Source organism: Platalea leucorodia (genome assembly GCF_965183815.1).
Source record: "Platalea leucorodia genome assembly, chromosome: 1".
Classification (NCBI taxonomy): Eukaryota; Metazoa; Chordata; class Aves; order Pelecaniformes; family Threskiornithidae; genus Platalea; species Platalea leucorodia.
Window position 1 is genome coordinate 38,172,446 of NC_138823.1, and position 17,490 is coordinate 38,189,935.

The following is a 17,490-nucleotide window of genomic DNA, read 5'->3' on the forward strand; positions in this document are numbered from 1 at the left end:
ATGTCAAACTCAGTATCTCATGATGGTAAGTGCTTGTCAGTCCTATAATCTGGTCTCCAAGAATAGTTGTTTGTCTGTTTCTGTAGTTTTTTAAACCTGCTAGTTAGCAAAGAAAAGTTGGGACTCCAAGTTTGGGGGGTTTTGAGGTACAGAAAAGAATTGCATGTCATTGTAAAGCAATTCAAATTGAGTAAATGCATATATCCATCTGCCTGCAGGGATGTGTATCCTAAAAGTTTCACCTTAAAGTTTTAACTTTTTTTTCCCCCCTTCTAGAAAGCTGAATGGATGACAACTACTTGCAACCATGCACTTTATGCAATATGTGATGTATTCACACAGTATTTAGAAGTACTTAGTGATGTTCTTTTGGATGATATATTTGCACAGCTGTACTGGTGTGTGCAGCAAGGTAGGACTGTACCAAAATTACATTAAACAATGTTAACATTTTACTGTTGAATGTGAATAAACAAATGCACTGTTTGTCTTTTCCAGACAATGAACAACTGGCACGGTCTGGTACAAACTGTTTGGAGAATGTTGTCATCCTAAATGGTGAAAAGTTTACCCTAGAAATCTGGGATAAAACTTGTACTTGCATGCTGGATATTTTCAAAACTACAATCCCTCATGCGTAAGTCGACTTAATATTTATACTTTGTAAAATAGTTTAGCTAGATGACTTACTGATTTCTGTGAAGCTTTTTCCACAAAATACTAAAATACTGCAACAGTCTTAGAGATTTAAGTCTCTGTGGTTGATGGTTAATTTCCATCATATGTTTCTATGAATCCTAATCTTTTTATGAAAATTATCTTGCATGTTTGGTAACCGTCTTTCCCTTCTTCATGTTATAACTCTATACGAAGTTTCTTGAAACAAGGCTGTGTACTATTCTGAGTAGTATGTTATACATGTACATCATAGAACAGAATAACAAGAAATCGCGTCCAGCATTATACCAAAGATGTGGGGTTTTTCCCCCTACCAACACTGAGGTGAAACACTACTTGTTTTCAAATCTGATAGTCTTAATGTTGAACTGTTGTACTTGTCCTGTATCTGTCAATTAGTTCCCATAGCGTTTGCTTCTGGGTGTCACCCGTAGAATCATAGAATCATCAAGGTTGGAAAAGACCCTTAAGATCATCGAGTCCAACCGTTAAGCTAACACTGCCAAGTCCATCTATACCATGTCCTCGAGCACCACATCTATCCGTTCTTTAAATACCTCTAGGGATGGAGACTCAACCACTTCCCTGGGCAGCCTGTTCCAATGCTTGACCACCCTTTTGGTGAAGAAGTTTTTCCTAATATCTAACCTAAACCTCCCCTGGTGCAGCTTGAGGCCGTTTCCTCTCGTCGTATCACTCGTTACTAGGGAGGAGAGACGGACCCCCACCTCGCTACAACCTCCTTTCAGGTAGTTGTAGAGAGCAATAAGGTCTCCCCTCAGCCTCCTCTTCTCCAGACTAAACAACCTCAGTTCCTGCAGCCTCTCCTCAGAAGTCTTGTGCTCTAGACCCTTCACCAACTTCCTTGCCCTCCTCTGGACACGCTCCAGCACCTCAATGTCCTTCTTGTGGTGAGGGGCCCAAAACTGAACACAGTACTCGAGGTGCGGCCTCACCAATGCCGAGTACAGGGGCAGTAAGTTCAGGCCTGAAGAAAACTGGAGCAAAGGGGAATCTTCTGCACATCAGTCTTTCCTTAATTTTAGAGTTATGTATCAACTAGCACTGTAAGAGAGCTTCATTCATGTTTAAAGATAAGTTAATCCATCTGTCACTACCTCACCTGTTTTTCTATGTGATGAGTAGGTATGAATTAATTGCACCCAAAAAATAATACTAAAATAAAGCTGAAACATCTGGGAGCTGGCAAGATATTTTTTTTGCATTTTGGTAACTGCCAAAAATAAAATTTGAAACCAAATCTCTGGATGTAAAAGTCCTGATTATACCTGATTATACCTGATTTGAAATATGTGCATTATTCCTTTGATGTTTATGGCACTTATGCTTTTCAAATGGGTTATTTTTCCTAGGATGGTATCTGACTCCTTCCATAGATTTCCATTCTTTACTTCCCATCTCCTTTTTTAATCTTTCTGTGCCTTCTTTGAGAACTTCATTTTGTTATTATATTTCTGGGAGGTTCCCAGCTGTTGCAGGGTGAAGTAAATCTTACTTGGATTTTATAAATGAGTAATCCCTTGAGCATATGTCATCAGTCTCCTTTCCCATGGTGAAAGTACACCTGCTCTTTTCCAAACAATTATTGGGTGACACAAAACTGCTCAGAACAGTCTTTTCACTTTGACCGTAATTGATTAAAGCTGAAGCTTTTTAGATGGGTAAGAAAAAATTATGATAACTATATACAGGTATTCATTCATATTTTTAATGGCGACTTTGTACTCATTTTTTTTTCCTTCTCTTTCTGAGCCCTAAGAGGATAGGTTTTTCACAGATTTTTCTGTGACTCCTGGTTTGGCTGGCATTTCATATTTGTATTTCTTAGTCCCTCTATTAGCCTTATTTTGTGGTGGAGATTTTCCTGCCCTCCCGGCCTTAATTTCACACCACCCCCCCCAGTTTTAATACCCAGCTTGTTGTGGAGGCTGCCCCAGTACTAAGAGAAGAAAGCAAATGCTCCTTTTACCGTTTTTTTCCCATGTCTGGAAGTAACACAATAGTTAATGTTGAAATGAAGACAGAGACAAATCGCACAGTGGTATATATTTATGGGCGAATGCTTTTTTGCTAATTGTCTTTGAAATAGTCAGATGCTATGAATCTCTGGAGTGTGAAGTATCTTCTGGCAGAGGTTTTTATTAACCTGATCAGGTAGGATTATATCTGTTCTTTTTTAGCATTTATATAAAACATCTTCCAGGTATTGTGTAACTTAATTCTTCAGTTCAAGAGTTGCAGCATTGGCTGCAGGAGTTCTTAGTTGCAGTACTAACCTCTGCTGGTTCTTGGCAAGTTACTTTTTTGCAAAGAGAGAGGATCATATTATTTCCTTGTTTGGAAGACTTAGTATTGGAATATTGACTCAGCTACCAATTTCAGCAAGGATGACTTACTAGAAGAGCCCAGACTGTACTCCTGCCAAGCTTCCACAAAATCATTGAGGTGTTGATAGCTGAAGATACTAACACAGAATCACAGAATGGCTGAGCTTGGAAGGGGCTCTGGAGGTTGTCTGGTCCAATCCCCCTGCTCAAGTATGGCCACCCAGAGCAATTTCCCCAGGACCATGTCCTGGCTTTTGAATATCTCCAAGGAGGGAAGCTCCACAGCTCCCTGGGCAACCTGTGCCAGCGCTCGGTCACCCTCGCAGTGGAAAAAGTGTCTCCTGATGCTCAGAGGGAACCTCCTGTGTTTCAGTTTGTACCTGTTGCCTCTGTTGCTGTCACTGGGCACCACTGGAAAGAGCCTGGCTCTGTCCTCTTTGTATCCTGCCTTCACGTATTTATCTACATTGATGAGATCCCCCCTGAGCCTTCGCATCTCCAGGCTTAACAGTCCCACCTCTCTCAGCCTTTCCTTGTAGGAGAGATGCTCCAGTCCCTTAATCATCTTCATGGCCTTTTGCTGGACCCTCTCCAATTTGTCCATGTCTCTCTCGTACTGGGGAGCGCAGGACTGGACATAGTGCTAAGTAGAGGGGCAGGACCACCTCCCTCCACCTGCTGGCAACTCTCCTAATGCAGCCCAGGATAACGTTTGCTTTCTTTGCAGCAAGGGCACATTACTGACTCATATCCAGCCTGGTGTCCACCAGGACCCCGGGGCCTTCTCTGCCAAGCTGTTTTCCAGCTGGGTGGCTCCCAGCATATACTGGTGCATGGGGTTGTTCCTCTCCAGGTGAAGAATTTTGCACTTCCCCTTGTTGAACTGCGTGAGGTTCCCATCAGCTCATTTCTCCAGCCTGTTGAGGTCCCTCTGCGTGGGAGCATGACCCTCTGGTGTATTAGCCACTCCTCCCAGTTTTGTGTCATCAGCAAATTTGCTGAGGGTCCACTCTGCCCTATCATCCAGAGCATTAATGAAGATGTTGAACAGAATTGGACCCAATATTGACCCCTGGGGTACACCACTAGTTACCGGCCTCCAACTAGACTTTATGCCCCTGATCACCACCCTCTTGGCTCGGCTGTTCAGACAGTTTTCGATCCACCTCACTGTTTGTTCATCCAGCCCATACTTCGTTAGCTCATTTTAATAGTTTCTTTGATTCTTCTTTTTATTTAATTTCTATTCTGTTTATAATTTTTTTTTTTAATTGAAATTTTCTGAAGCTTCATGAGAGCAAGTCTTGGCTTGCTGGCGCTGAGAAAGCCAGGGTGAATGCTCTCTTGTCCTTGAGAAATTTAAGAGTTAGAATTGATTCCATGCACAAATTACGATGATCTGGCCTCTACTGGCTCATAACGGCTCATTATTCCACTACCTCCTTTGGCAGATAGAAGTTTAAAACTTTATAGCCCAAAATAAACTACACTGTATTTAACAACCTCTAATTCAGAATAATCTGCAATTTGTGTCCTGGTAGCTTTCAAGAATCAATTCAGTTCTCTGCTGTACTTTACTTGTCTCATTACATGCCTCAAGATTTTATCTTTTATTATCTCCGATTTGTCTTTTTAGTTCTATGGTCTTTAGTTGTATCGAGATAGTGATGTGTTAATTGAGGATCCTTAACACAGTAGGAAAGATCTCACTTAGGATACGCAGACACAAATGTCCATCAAGCATTGCCTCACACAGATTGAGGGTAAATAGTTTGAGATCGTAACAATGACAAATAACTTCAATCTTACTTTGTAACAATAGATTTGATAGAACAAGAGATGATGGGACCACTTAGGTTATTTAATCCAATTTCCTTCCTTGGCAGGCACAGCCAGCCTCAATAAGTTACAATTAATGTAGAAAGTTTTTAGTGCTTAAGGTGAAGATCCTCAAGACAGCAACATGCTATAGGAAAACAACAGGGAAGAGATCAGAAGTATTGTCAGTGGCTTGGTACCTCATAGCAGCAATGAATCCTAAGTAGAACTGTTGAATCCTACATGGAGATAGAACTACAATGCTGGAACATATGCCAAACAGAGAATGCAAAACATCTCTAGACATTCATGCCAATTTGTCCTGGAATAGATTCATTCCTTATTCCAGGTATAGCTTAAGGCAGTGTGAGAGAGCAAGGCCCACTAATGACACTAGAGCACTGCCTAAAGCCAAATCCAGTGTTTCTGAGAAAAATTAATGCATCTCCACATAATCCAGTTGTCCGTCCAGGGCAATTGGCAGAAACAGTGAAGTTCAAAAAACACAATACTTCAATTTTTCACTATGTGTGAAAGAATAAAATGTATACTTAAAACTGAAACTAGTTTATTAATTTATGGAAGTATCTATATCCGACTCTTCATGTTTGGCTTCCATTAATTTAAATTAAAACAAAAAAACCCCACCATATTGATGTGGACTTTTTAGAATATCAGTTCTGATTTGTATTTCAAACTTAATAAATTTGGTACTGGTTTTGTGTTTTCAAGGCTGCTGACTTGGCGACCAGTCAGCGGGGAGTTTGGCTCTGGATCTCCTTCTGATGCAAAAGAAAAACTGGTAAGCTGCTGAAAAAAAAATATTTTAAAAGCTTGCAAGAGTTTGGTACAAATGTGTTGTGATGTAGAATAAGTGAAAAGTATACTTAGCTTAAACCCATTTTTCAATTTTTATTTACTTGAAAAAGTTTTTTCCAGATAAAGTAAGTGCTACTTAATACGTAAAAACGGCAAGGAATTAATTGAGAAAGAGAAGCATGTATTTGTTTGCAGTGAAGTTGGCTGTAGGTCATTATCCATGTATGTTTTAGGTAATGTCCTGTGTCTGTTAGGTCTCTATAATACTGTATCTAAGGTTTGAGTTGTTTTCTGGTTTGGGGTGTGGTTTTTGTTTCATTTTGCTCAATATTCTCTTTGATATATTGGCATGATGAGAAAATGCTGGAGGTGGAAAGATTGCCAGTTAGATTGACTTTTTTTTTCCTTTAAATTTTCTCTGGTAATAAGAACTTAAACATCGGTGTTTAAAATAGAAAATATGTATAACCATCAGATTTCTTAGCACTGATTGAATAAACTGATGTAGAATTCGGATTTGCCTACAAGTGGCAGCCCTCTAGCTGCTTTACTACTGATGAGAATTAGTTTAGCTTTTGGACATTCTCACAAGATTGCTACATGAAGTTCTTTATAGATTAATGAAGCATTTGATAAAATCGTTCAAGGATATGGTCCCAAATGAGTTCTACTAAGAGAGACTGACTCCGTTCATTTATCTTTATGGAGTGTTAACGTAATTTACTTACAACAGAGTGTAAATGTTTGTGATGGCCAGTTCTCATTATACAGGTATTTTACATCCATGTGACTGAATGTGGTTGCTGTATCTTGACTCATTTGTAGTGCTTTGATCTATAAATATTTGATCTAAATGTTGGCTACGTTTTTGATCCATTTATGTCAAATATAATAGCATGCAAACATGGCAAATATACTGAATGTCTTAGTCATGAATAAATTGAAAGATCTTTTCTCTTTGAAATAGTTTAACATGAATGTTTTCAAAAACCTTTTTGTCTTCAGTGTAAAAAAACACTTTACAACTTCAAAATTAACAGAACTTGTATAATAAATAGTGTTAAAGGAGATATATTTTGGATCCGTCCTTTTGGTAGGATAGAATTTTTGCAGGCTTTTGATATTTCCATCTAATTTTTCTTCAGGTAGTTCAAATATAATGAAGCATTAGACATTAGCATTATCTATAGACATAATATCTATTAAAAGTATATTTATACTTAATAGAGATTAAAACCTTGGTTATTTACTGGTATGAGAAGTTGATATGTTCTTTATAGGAACGGTATATGTAGATTTAAATCTTGCTAACAACACAATGCAGGGAATTAATGTGTAGTCTCCAGTGGCACTTAGGGAACAAATGCCAGTAGAAATGCTGGGTTATTGAAAGGGACAGTAATTACTATATATAACTGCTTTTCAGTTAATGAGAACATATTTTGTTATTAATTACATTTCCCTCTTTCAATGAATGCTTTCTGAAATGAAAACAATAGGTATCACCATTGATTTTAATACTCTACATTCAACTGATCAAGAAAGAAGATATTTATTAAAAAATAAAACAAAACAAAACTCCAACAAGTCATCTTCCAAAGTCATTGAGTTCTAGCTCACAAGATAACACAGTACAACATGGAGAATCAGAACACACTGAAGAAGTCTGCTGAAGCAGCTCTCTGGCAAAAGGATTTTAGATCAGAGCGTTTTTTTCATATGCATATATTCTCCTCCTTCATCATTTTACTGTAGTAAATTCCTGTAGCACCTGCAAACATGTTAGTAGGAGCATATAATTCAGAACATTCAAGGGAGTAAAGGCAAATGAAGATGAAAGTTTGATGATCGCTCATGTTGTTTGGACATGTCACATGTGTGTTCACATTTTCACCTGTTATAAAAGGAATACAAATTCTCACAGAAGCTACTAGAGGTTTTTATTGTAGATCAAGGTAGATACTGCATTGCCCAGTATTGGAACCTTGCGTCAAACCTCATACACTTAATCTGCTAAAAGTCAAACTGTTGGCTGACATACTAAATGCTTGGATGGCATACAAAAAAATGATGTGCAAAATACTACTCATTGACTTCGCTGTGTATTTAAGTATTTGTTGCTTGTTAAATTTTCAGTTCTTTCTTAGTAGGTCATCTTTTTAGTACGTCTTTCTTGAATGCTAATATGAAATATGACTAACGTAAATGAAAAAGTGCAGTGTTGAAACAGCAAATGTCTTAAGCTATGAAGAGCACAACGCTATTGATGATTAGCTTGCAGAAGTTTTGTGTAAGTTAATTTTTTTTTTTTTTTTTTTCTTTTCAGGATACAATCTCACAGAAGTCAGTAGATATTCATGATTCTATTCAGCCTCGATCTTCAGATGGACGTCCATATCAACCCAGCGCAGGGTCCACAGTAGGTGAAGAAATGAGTAAAACCAGGCCAACAGCAAGTGCGTGTTTTGTAGTGATTTGGCATTTTATATCTGTTAAGAGTAGTTTTTAGCAGATGTTTGATATCTTTAGTTATAGCCCCAGTTATAACTTTAGATACATGATGTGAAGAAAATAACATTGGTTGAATTTTTGTCTTCATGTAGTATGACAGAATTCTGTTGGACTCTCATGGGTCCACATTTTTGACCTGTGCTTTAAAAATCTAGAGTTCAGCTGCTAACTTGCAGGCTTTTTACCCAAAGCAAAATATTAAGAATAGTACTCTCCTTATAATGCTATGTAAATGAGTAACTTTTTCTTAAGAGCAAAGTTCCTTCTGTGCAGAACGCAACAGAAGCAATAGCTGGGGGGGGGGAAAAAAAAGGTGTACTTAGACTGATTTGAAGAGACTACACCAAACCCTTAAGATACTTGTGCAAAGTTATGTGTTGGTGCTCAAAATGTTCATGTTTGGTGGTATTGGTACTTGCTGCAAGTACAAACAAGCATCAGTGATATCACTGCTATCCTAAGCCTCCTCTGCCTGCGGACAGTCTCAGCCTCTGGTTCTTCCCATTGCACTGATGCTAACAACAAGGTCACTAATTTTGGTGATTTTTAAGTAACATTGAATATTTGTCCAATGTATGGCAGGCGACTTCAAAGTTAGGCAATAGTTTTTTAAAACCTGCCAATTGTTAACATGGTGATCAGTCCTGGTTTTAGAAGAGTAACTCAGGCGGGTGGATTCCAGGTTTGGTTTATGAATGTCCTTGAAGTTAAGCTGTTCTTCAACTTACCCCTCAAAAAAGAAAAAAAGTATTGCAGTTATATTAGTTAACAAGCAATTTTCTTTTTCTTTCCTTTAAAGAATTTCCAGAACAGAAGTTATTTGCTGCTCTTTTGATCAAATGCGTTGTACAACTGGAACTCATTCAGACCATCGACAATATTGTGTTCTTCCCAGCAACTAGCAAAAAAGAGGATGCAGAGAATCTAGCAGCAGCACAAGTAAGTAGAACTGATAGGTATCTCTCTTTTTAACGGCTTTTTCTTTAGTGGATAACGTTTCATAAACTCCTGTAACATCTTCTAATTTACAATTTTTAGAAGCGCTTGAGAACTTCCAGCAGACTGTTGAGATCTTTTACATCTTGCATTAAATTGCATTTGCTGTGCTGGGGCAGCACACTGTGGAGATTAAAACATGTATTGTTCAAAGGGATTTATGCAACTGGGATGTGGATACAACTTTTAATGCAGTTTTAAGTTTAAATACAAGGACAGATAAAAACAGGGTAGGATTGAGTAATCACAGGAGCTTGCTGAAGACAATTGTGAATTTTTGCTTGAAATATCTTTTTTTTTCTTTTTGTTTTTTTCTTTATTTTTAATAGAGAGATGCAGTAGATTTCGATGTCCATGTGGATACACAAGATCAAGGGATGTATCGTTTTCTAACATCACAGCAGCTTTTCAAACTTCTGGATTGTCTGCTGGAATCTCATAGATTTGCTAAAGCATTTAATTCCAACAATGAACAAAGAACTGCTCTCTGGAAAGCAGGTGAGTTAGTCACCTTGGAGAAATATTTTGTGAGAATGTGTTACTGTGCTTTGAATTGACCCAAAAATAGGTCAAAAGTACTTTGATGCTGAATGTAAAATTGCATATCCCTAGAATTTAGAACCCTAGAATCCCTAAGGGGAGGAGGCCTCATCTGTGCAGGTGCAAATATCTTTTCCATTTCCTAAAATTTCAGGTTGCACTGGGTTACGGCTGCCAAGCTGATCCCTGGCCGTAGGTGTGAGTCCCGTGCTTGGAAGCTGCAGGCCCAACCCCCCAGAACTTGCTATGGGGGGTTGTTTTACCTACCAGTGTATAAGTGACATATGTGTCACTTTCTACAACAGATGGAAAACGGACTGTGTAGCATTGTGTTTAATCTATTCCTTGCACCAAAGTTAGCTATATTAATACTTTTTATGGTGAATGCATACTGTGAATATGCAGCAAGCTGTTTTGTGCATTGATGTATGCATACACAGAGCCATTTTCAGCTTGAGTGAGGTAGTATTAATATTTATGGGTATGCTTTTTGCTACTATGGACCTCCACTAGCAAACTGAGTTTAATTATACAGTAACAGCTTTGGAAACAGCAGTATTGTAGGCATTTTTATCAAAAACAAGCAATAAAACAGTATACACTACAGATATATGATTGAGACAAAATGGTCTGTTGTTCAGGTGGTTAGAATGCACTTCTGTCGTACACCCAGGTTTCACATCTACTTGGAAGCTTATATAAAATGGGTGCCAAACACAGTATGGTGTATATTCATAGGTTAACTTTTAACGGTACTCCATCGTACTAAACGTTGTGAGAAATTAATTACGTAAGGTGGTTCTTCTAAGTGTCTACGTGCTTAGAAGGAGAAGTGGGGGACTGTAAGGAAAAATGTCAGATGAAACAAAAGTCTAAATGGATGCTTGGAATTTCTCTAGGTTTCAAAGGCAAATCAAAGCCAAATCTTCTGAAACAGGAGACCAGTAGTCTTGCCTGTGGGTTGCGCATTCTGTTCCGTATGTACATGGATGAAAGCCGTACCAGTGCATGGGAGGAAGTCCAGCAAAGACTACTAAAGTAAGGTCCATGTAGCTGAACCTGTTGACGTTATTTCTGATGTTAAAGAATGTTTATTTTTATTTAAAAGGCTAGACCTCCTCTGTTTGCAGTAAGCTTCCTACAGTTAACACAGTATGTTGGTGGTCACAGCTAATATTAAGAGTTGCTATGTTGTGTGGAGAGTGCTGTGCCCCCAGCTACTAATGCTGCCTCTGCTTTCTGTTCTCATTACATGTTTTGCAGGAGAGAACACAGGTTTTGTCACCTCCGTGGTTTTTTGGTTTTTTTGTAGCACGTGGGTAGGTGGGGGTTGTTATAGCTCCTCTTTAAAAAGAAAAGCAACTATCACCTAAACCCTGCTTGTTTCTTTCAGTAACCTCAGATATTTGGGGGAACTGATGCTGTTTGTTCTCATCTGCAGAAATGAGCACTGGGCTTGAGGAGCCTGTGGGCATACAGAAGCTTTTGGCTTCTTAGTTGTTCATTACTGTGAATACTAAGGTTCACCTGAACGTTTCTAGTTTACAAAGTTGTTCAAGCAAGTGTTGGAATAACAGAGGGCTTAAAACCATGGCAGTAACACAGTGAAAGTATTTTAAGGTTTATAGACCAGGGCGCAGAGCTGAAAACTACCTGGTTATGCCAGCATGAGATTAATTTTTGAAGTCTGCATATCATTTTGTCGCATGCATTTTAATACCTCTCAGAGAGCACTTGATACACTTTAAATATACGCACAAACAGTGCAGTCATGTTTTGTCAGCATATTTAATACTGAAGTCCTAGGACTTTGGTTTTTGAGTTGAACAAAATCACTGCTTTCTATTACTAATCAGGCTTACAGTAGCTTTCATAAAACGATGCTCTTCTGCACCAGGGCTCTGCACTGGTATAGTTGCAAAGCCAAAGCGCGCTCTCTGCAGTAGAGCTCACAATAAAATGTTAGTTACTAGTTCTTGTGTCTTTTCTCTCTAGTGTCTGCAGTGAGGCTCTGAGTTATTTCCTCACACTTACATCAGAAAGTCATCGGGAAGCCTGGACTAATTTATTACTCTTATTTTTGACTAAAGTCCTGAAGATAAGTGATGAAAGGGTAAGTAGCTGTTTGGAATGGTATTTAAGACGACGTTTATAGGTAAGACGTCATTCCAGACCAGTTCTTCATGCCCAGTTATATACTTGACTTTAAAAGCGCCTGCTGCTCTGTAGACACTCTTTGTTGAGGGAATGTACATTGAAGCTGCACTTGACAGATACTGCCAGTAGTAATGCAGAGCGAGGGTGCAGTGAGTGATAAAATAAAATGTGTCTGAGAAAATTTAAAAGGTGCTAAAATCCTTTAGAAGTGTGTGTTAAGTTGCCTTTACCCCTCTCCTACTGAGGAAGAGGATCAGTGGCTGATATTTTATTCACAGAAATAACTCCTGTTTCTGCTTCCAGTGTTACATGTACATCACCTTGACCTTCTCCAAGGCAATTCTGCAGTAAATAAATCCATATTCAGATCTCCCTCTATTTCTTAGAAACTTGACTGAAATATTAAGTGTAAGGGGCTATCTACAACAAAAAACTTATAACAGAAAAATTCTTCCTCCTGAAGAATAAGCATTAGCAAGGAGCTGTGTGTAGCTAGTGAGCATCTGTCAGAGCACATTACAGCTGTCGTAGCCTTATTCTAGGGCTGCTAGCTCCAGTTATCAAGATGTTTCTGCTTGTCACTGCGGGTTTCTCACCTTGCCTAGGGAGAGTATTTAAAAGTCTTCGCTTGCAACGCGCTTCCTGAGGTGTATTGATGCATACTAGAATAATTTCTTCTGTTTGTTTTCTCCTCAGTTCAAGGCTCACGCCTCATTCTACTACCCTCTGTTGTGTGAAATTATGCAGTTTGACCTTATTCCTGAACTTCGAGCTGTTCTACGAAGGTTTTTCCTGCGGATTGGTGTGGTTTTCCAAATATCCCAACCACCAGAACAAGAGTCTGGAATAAGCAAGCAGTAGCAGATAGTGACTGAGTATTGCTCCGTTTAAAAGTCTGTATTCCTCAGCTAAATAAAAGGACCAGGTAGCTGAGCCATTCTGTCTGGATATCCATAAAAATGGTTTCTTTGTATGGCGATGTGTATCCGAGGGTTAACGGTACAGATGCTTACAACTGTAATTAAGGCTTGCAACACTTCAGTCCCTTTATTTCCTGATGGATTCTCTCTATCGGTTTCTCTTACCTGGCTCATGCTGAGCACAGAGCCAGTTTTTAGCACAGTCCTCTGGTCAGCATGGGCTGCAATATCCTTTACTGTCCTAGACAGCGGTATAGCAACAGATGTTTATGGCGGGTGTGAAGGTAAAATGTACCCAAAGAACTATATATGTAAAGGTTTGAGCTTCTGCAAGAAGTACAACTCAGGAGAGCTGTATTTTGAAGGATAAAATGTTTATAGTGAAAAGAAAATGGAGATTATTGTTCATGGTAAAAGATATTTAGCAACTATGTCTGATATTCTTATTCTGAGATTTTTGCACACTCAGGCTGTCTGAGACATGGGTAATCATCCTTCTGTGAAAAATGTACAGAGATGCAGGTCTGTAATATAAACTCTTTAACACTATACAGTTCTTCCTGAATTGTTTTATTTCTGTATTATTGATTTGCTGAAAACCCATAACACTTCATTGTTTACCAAATGCACTAGAAGTTTGGGTTTATTTTTTTGGGTTGTGATTTTCTTTTCTTTTTTCTTTTTTTTTTTTTTTTTTGGTTTCGTTGTAGCCCAGAACTTAGTGTTGCTGACTTTTGTCAAGAACAGAGGTAGAAATATCACGACTGACATAACTACCTGTAATATACTTGTTTTAGGGCTTTTAAATATAACGAGCCATTGAAATGATGATCCTTCAAGGACTGGAACTTGAATCACTGCAAACAAGTCTAGGTTGTGTCTGCTGTCAGATGTTTTTTGTTTGATGTAGATTTCACTCTTATGTACAGAATTTAATGTTGAATATATTCAAGTAACAAATCTGGCATGGTTTGGGGATGGTTAAATTTATTGGATATGTATTCATACTGTGAATTGTGCTCTGATGGTTAAAAGACAAGATTGTCAAGCATTCTGTATTACAATGGATGTAGAAATTTTTTTCAGATGGACAAAATGTATATGGTACAGATATGTAAAGTTTTCTATGTAAAAAAAATTCTGTACAACTTTCTGTACAATATTTGGTTCTCATCTGGCATATTCTAATCAGGTTATAGGTCAATAAAGTTTTTGAACTCTTTCATCAGTGCAATCAAAACCAGTCTAATCCACAGCTACTTGTTTTACAGTTTCCTTTGCCTCTCCTGCTCTCGTTTCAAAGGAACAAACCCCAGCCCTCCGGGGGCCGAAAGGTGGCTGCCGTTTGGTTGACTAGGAGGTGCCTTCTCACTGCTAGGCAAATACAGGGTGAAAAAGAATGGTAAGTTTTTTTAAAAAAAAAAAAAAGGGAATAATAAAAGTGCTCGTAGGTGGACTGGTTAAATGAACCCTGTAGTGCTGCACAGACGGAAGCTCAAATGCTGCGTTTTGCTTTCGGGGGATTAAAATATTAATACAAAACAGACTATGGAAGAAGGGGGGGTGGGAGAGGCTGGGATCACAGTTCATCTGCCTGCTGACTGGGATACATCAGCCCGCTAAGCCTTCTCGGTGTCTTTGATTTTGTAAGTAAAAGTGGAATTGGATTGTTCTCCAGTGCCTTCTCACAAAACTCACCACAAACACAGGAGAGAAGCGGGAGGACGGAGAAAGTGGCTGAGGGAGCCTAATCTCAGAGGTGAATGAATCTCCCTGTAGCTGTTCACAGCACGCTCCAAAAATAAGCGTAAGCAGTCGAAGGAAACAGCTATGGAAAGGCCCGTGGAGGGAATTAAAGGGCATGACCTGTGACTGGGAGTTTTGTGGTAATGGTAGTTGGGGTGGAGCAAAACCAAATTGCATTTGTCGAAGTCAGAAGGGGGAGAATTGAGGTTATTTCAATTAATTGTAATTGTACAGTCTTTCCCCTTGGGCTGTATTTTATTTTTTCAGTTGGTTGTGTAACGTTTAAATCTTAAACCACCGTACTAAGCCAGACCTGAGGTCTGTCTTGTCTGTCAGTCATCAGTAATCATTCTTAGAGTAAGTATGACGTGTCCCACCCCTACGGATGTCGCACTCTCCCCCGTGCCTGCGGCAAACTGTTCTCAGTGCCGTTATCCAGGTGTTCCTGGCGCTGCTACCCAGCGCACTGTCCTAACAGCCGTTTCTGTATCTGTTACCCATGTCTCTGCATAGTTCCTTTTTAAATGTCCGTGTTCAAGATTCAGCATTCCGTGGCACTGAGTACAATAGATTATCTGAAAGGTCTGGTAGTTTGGGCTGGTTTGTTTGTTTTTCTTTAGACCTTACTGCTTCCTCATTCTGTTGTGCACTCCTATTTAGTACTGACTTGCTTTACAGCATGACTTTCTCATGCCTTACCTTATTTATTGCCTATGTGGAAAAGGCCTAATCGCTGTTTAGTCTTGGTTCACGGGAAACTGAGCTCCTGTGTCATCGTTCCTCCTTTCGGTACCTCTCCATAGTTCCGGCAGCGCCAGAGCTGCACTAGCTGTGCTCTGGGTGTCACCTTCAGCTTCCTCACGTCTGCAACGATCATCAGAAAAGCGGGGGCAGGGGCAGGGAACGGGTTCTGTTTTGGCCATCTCAGCTTTGAGCTCAGGACTGCGGATCGCAGCCGCGTTTATTTTGCAGGTGAGACTGTCGTGATAAAAAAAGAAAATTAAAAAAAAAAAGTCGGAAGGCAGGCAGAAACACCCTGCCGACAGCTGAGCTTTGGATATGCGGAGAAAGCTGAAGGAAAGATGTGAAGGACCCAGAGTATCCCGAATGCTGAAGGGAGACTGGCTGTGAGGAAGAGCGTAATGCGCTGTGCTGAGGCTGTTGAGCAGTGAGGTTATGCGAAGTCTCCTGGTTTCAGGTCACTGCAGAGGTGAGGGAAGCAACGTAAAGGGGGGCTGTGCGGTGTCCTAGACTTGGACTGGAGGAAAAGACTGGCTGCCTCTGAGGGCCGGCGACGCTTACAGAAATTCTTGCAGTTAACTGAGGCTGGCTTTTTAGGTTAACGCTAACTTTATGCTTCTATCAGGCAGGTAAAACTGATTAAAGTTCAGGGAATAAAGAAAAATTAAACTATGCAGGCCACTAGATGAGGAAGAAGAGTTAGCCTGGAGGTAGTGCAGGGAATGGATCACAAAGTTCAACTTGGGAAGCAACTGAGAAGAGTCACCAGGCCTCAGAAACAAGGGGAAGGCCAGCAGGTGCCAAACCGAAGAAACGTGTGACATACATAAGGTGGGCTTCAGCGTGAGAGGCTCGGTGGGAGGGTGATAACTGTGGTATTGAACATTTTCACCTCAGCTGCCTAAAACTATGTTAGGATTCCTGCCTCTGGGAAATTCAGAATCGAGCATCCCTGAGGCCTGTGCTACATGCTCAAGCCTAGGGCTTGGATTTCACAGCGCTCCCTGCAGTGCTCACTGGCCATCGCTGTCGTAGCCACACTGATGAGGCTGATAGCCCTTTTAGCTGATGAGCCAGAAACTCTTGGTAAGACTGAGCCCGATTTGGCCCTTCCTCTCCGGGCAGGAACATGCTAAACCCGTGAAGCAGCTCAGTGCGACACCATGTTGAAGTACATCTCAGCAAGCATCTCCTGCCTGCCGTCATCACAGACCTGCTGTGGCCTTCAAGCAGGGAGCTTGAAGGCAGCATTTTAGTAAAAAAAAAAAAAAAAAAAGGCATTTTTACAAATTGTTTTTGTTTCTTCATTTGTTTTTCCCTGCTGGTCAAGCTTTGGCTTCTGGGAGAGAATTCCTAACCACAAGGAAAGTCACGGTCTTCCCCTTGCTTCACCTTGGTGTTTCAGGTCACTGAACTCCTAAAATCTTGCTTCCATCTACACGTCCTTCTTGCTAAAGCTCTGTGCTTTTATTCAGCAACTTTTCCATGGGTTTTTTCCTGGTTCTTTGCAGATAGCCTTAAGGTTCCAGTTTGTTCATGAGTAAATGTAAGCTGAAGCACATGATAAATTAAGAAAACTGAAGTCTGCTTTCACATTTTTAGTAACAAAATAATTTATTAACTCTTAAATCAGAACCATAAATTAAATATATGCAACACTCTCTGTAATTCCAGCACGTAACAGGTTAGGGAACATAAGATACATTGCTAATAGCAAACAGTTTCATGGAAAAATGACTGAGCTTTCATGCAGGACAGCACTCATCACTGTATGAAAAGCAAGTGCCCTTCCCCAAGTTATTTACTCTTTTGGTAAAAGCTTAAAATGCACCTCTGCTGTTGGGTTACTCTACTTCCAGACAGTTTTGGAGTTTGGCTATAAACAAAGCTAAAAATTAACTTTGATTTAATATCAAATTCACACACACACACACACTGGTTTTGTGCTAAGTCCAGCTCTCAGGCTGAAACTTGTATAAAAAGTGCAAAAACCGCCAAGCTCCTCCTCCGCTTCCCAGGCCATGTAACATAAACCATCCCAGCTCTACGTCTGCATTACACCGCAGCTCCTGTTACTTCATTATTGCTATGTTAAACGATCCGTACAGCTCCACACTCTCTACATGGAAGAGGACTATCCCTACACGAGACCCTGGAAAGTGCGGTAGTGCCGAGCCGTCCCTCCTGCGCTGCAAGGCACAGCGGCTTCGCCCAGG

The 17,490-nt window shown here is 39.9% G+C and overlaps 1 protein-coding gene across 11 annotated transcripts in view; it reads left to right on the top strand.

The window, feature by feature from the left end:
• Positions 1-17,488, top strand: part of ARFGEF1 (ARF guanine nucleotide exchange factor 1) — a 103,648-nt gene extending 86,160 nt beyond the window's left edge. For 8 of the 11 annotated variants that reach the window (XR_014228669.1, XR_014228670.1, XR_014228671.1 and 5 more), the window contains 11 exons: positions 277-412; positions 499-637; positions 5,577-5,646; positions 7,990-8,119; positions 8,974-9,113; positions 9,500-9,668; positions 10,610-10,748; positions 11,706-11,823; positions 12,564-12,792; positions 14,059-14,189; positions 17,293-17,316. Coding sequence is in view for 1 of the 11 variants with exons in the window: in XM_082316387.1 (XP_082172513.1) it covers positions 277-412; positions 499-637; positions 5,577-5,646; positions 7,990-8,119; positions 8,974-9,113; positions 9,500-9,668; positions 10,610-10,748; positions 11,706-11,823; positions 12,564-12,728 (1,206 nt within the window). In the remaining 10 variants the exon portion in view is untranslated. Of the gene's footprint in view, positions 1-276; positions 413-498; positions 638-5,576; positions 5,647-7,989; positions 8,120-8,973; positions 9,114-9,499; positions 9,669-10,609; positions 10,749-11,705; positions 11,824-12,563; positions 13,978-14,058; positions 14,190-17,292; positions 17,317-17,382 lie in introns of those variants that run through there. The other 3 variants (XR_014228668.1, XM_082316387.1, XR_014228667.1) reach the window with 3 other exon arrangements.
• Positions 17,489-17,490: the final 2 nt, after the last annotated feature.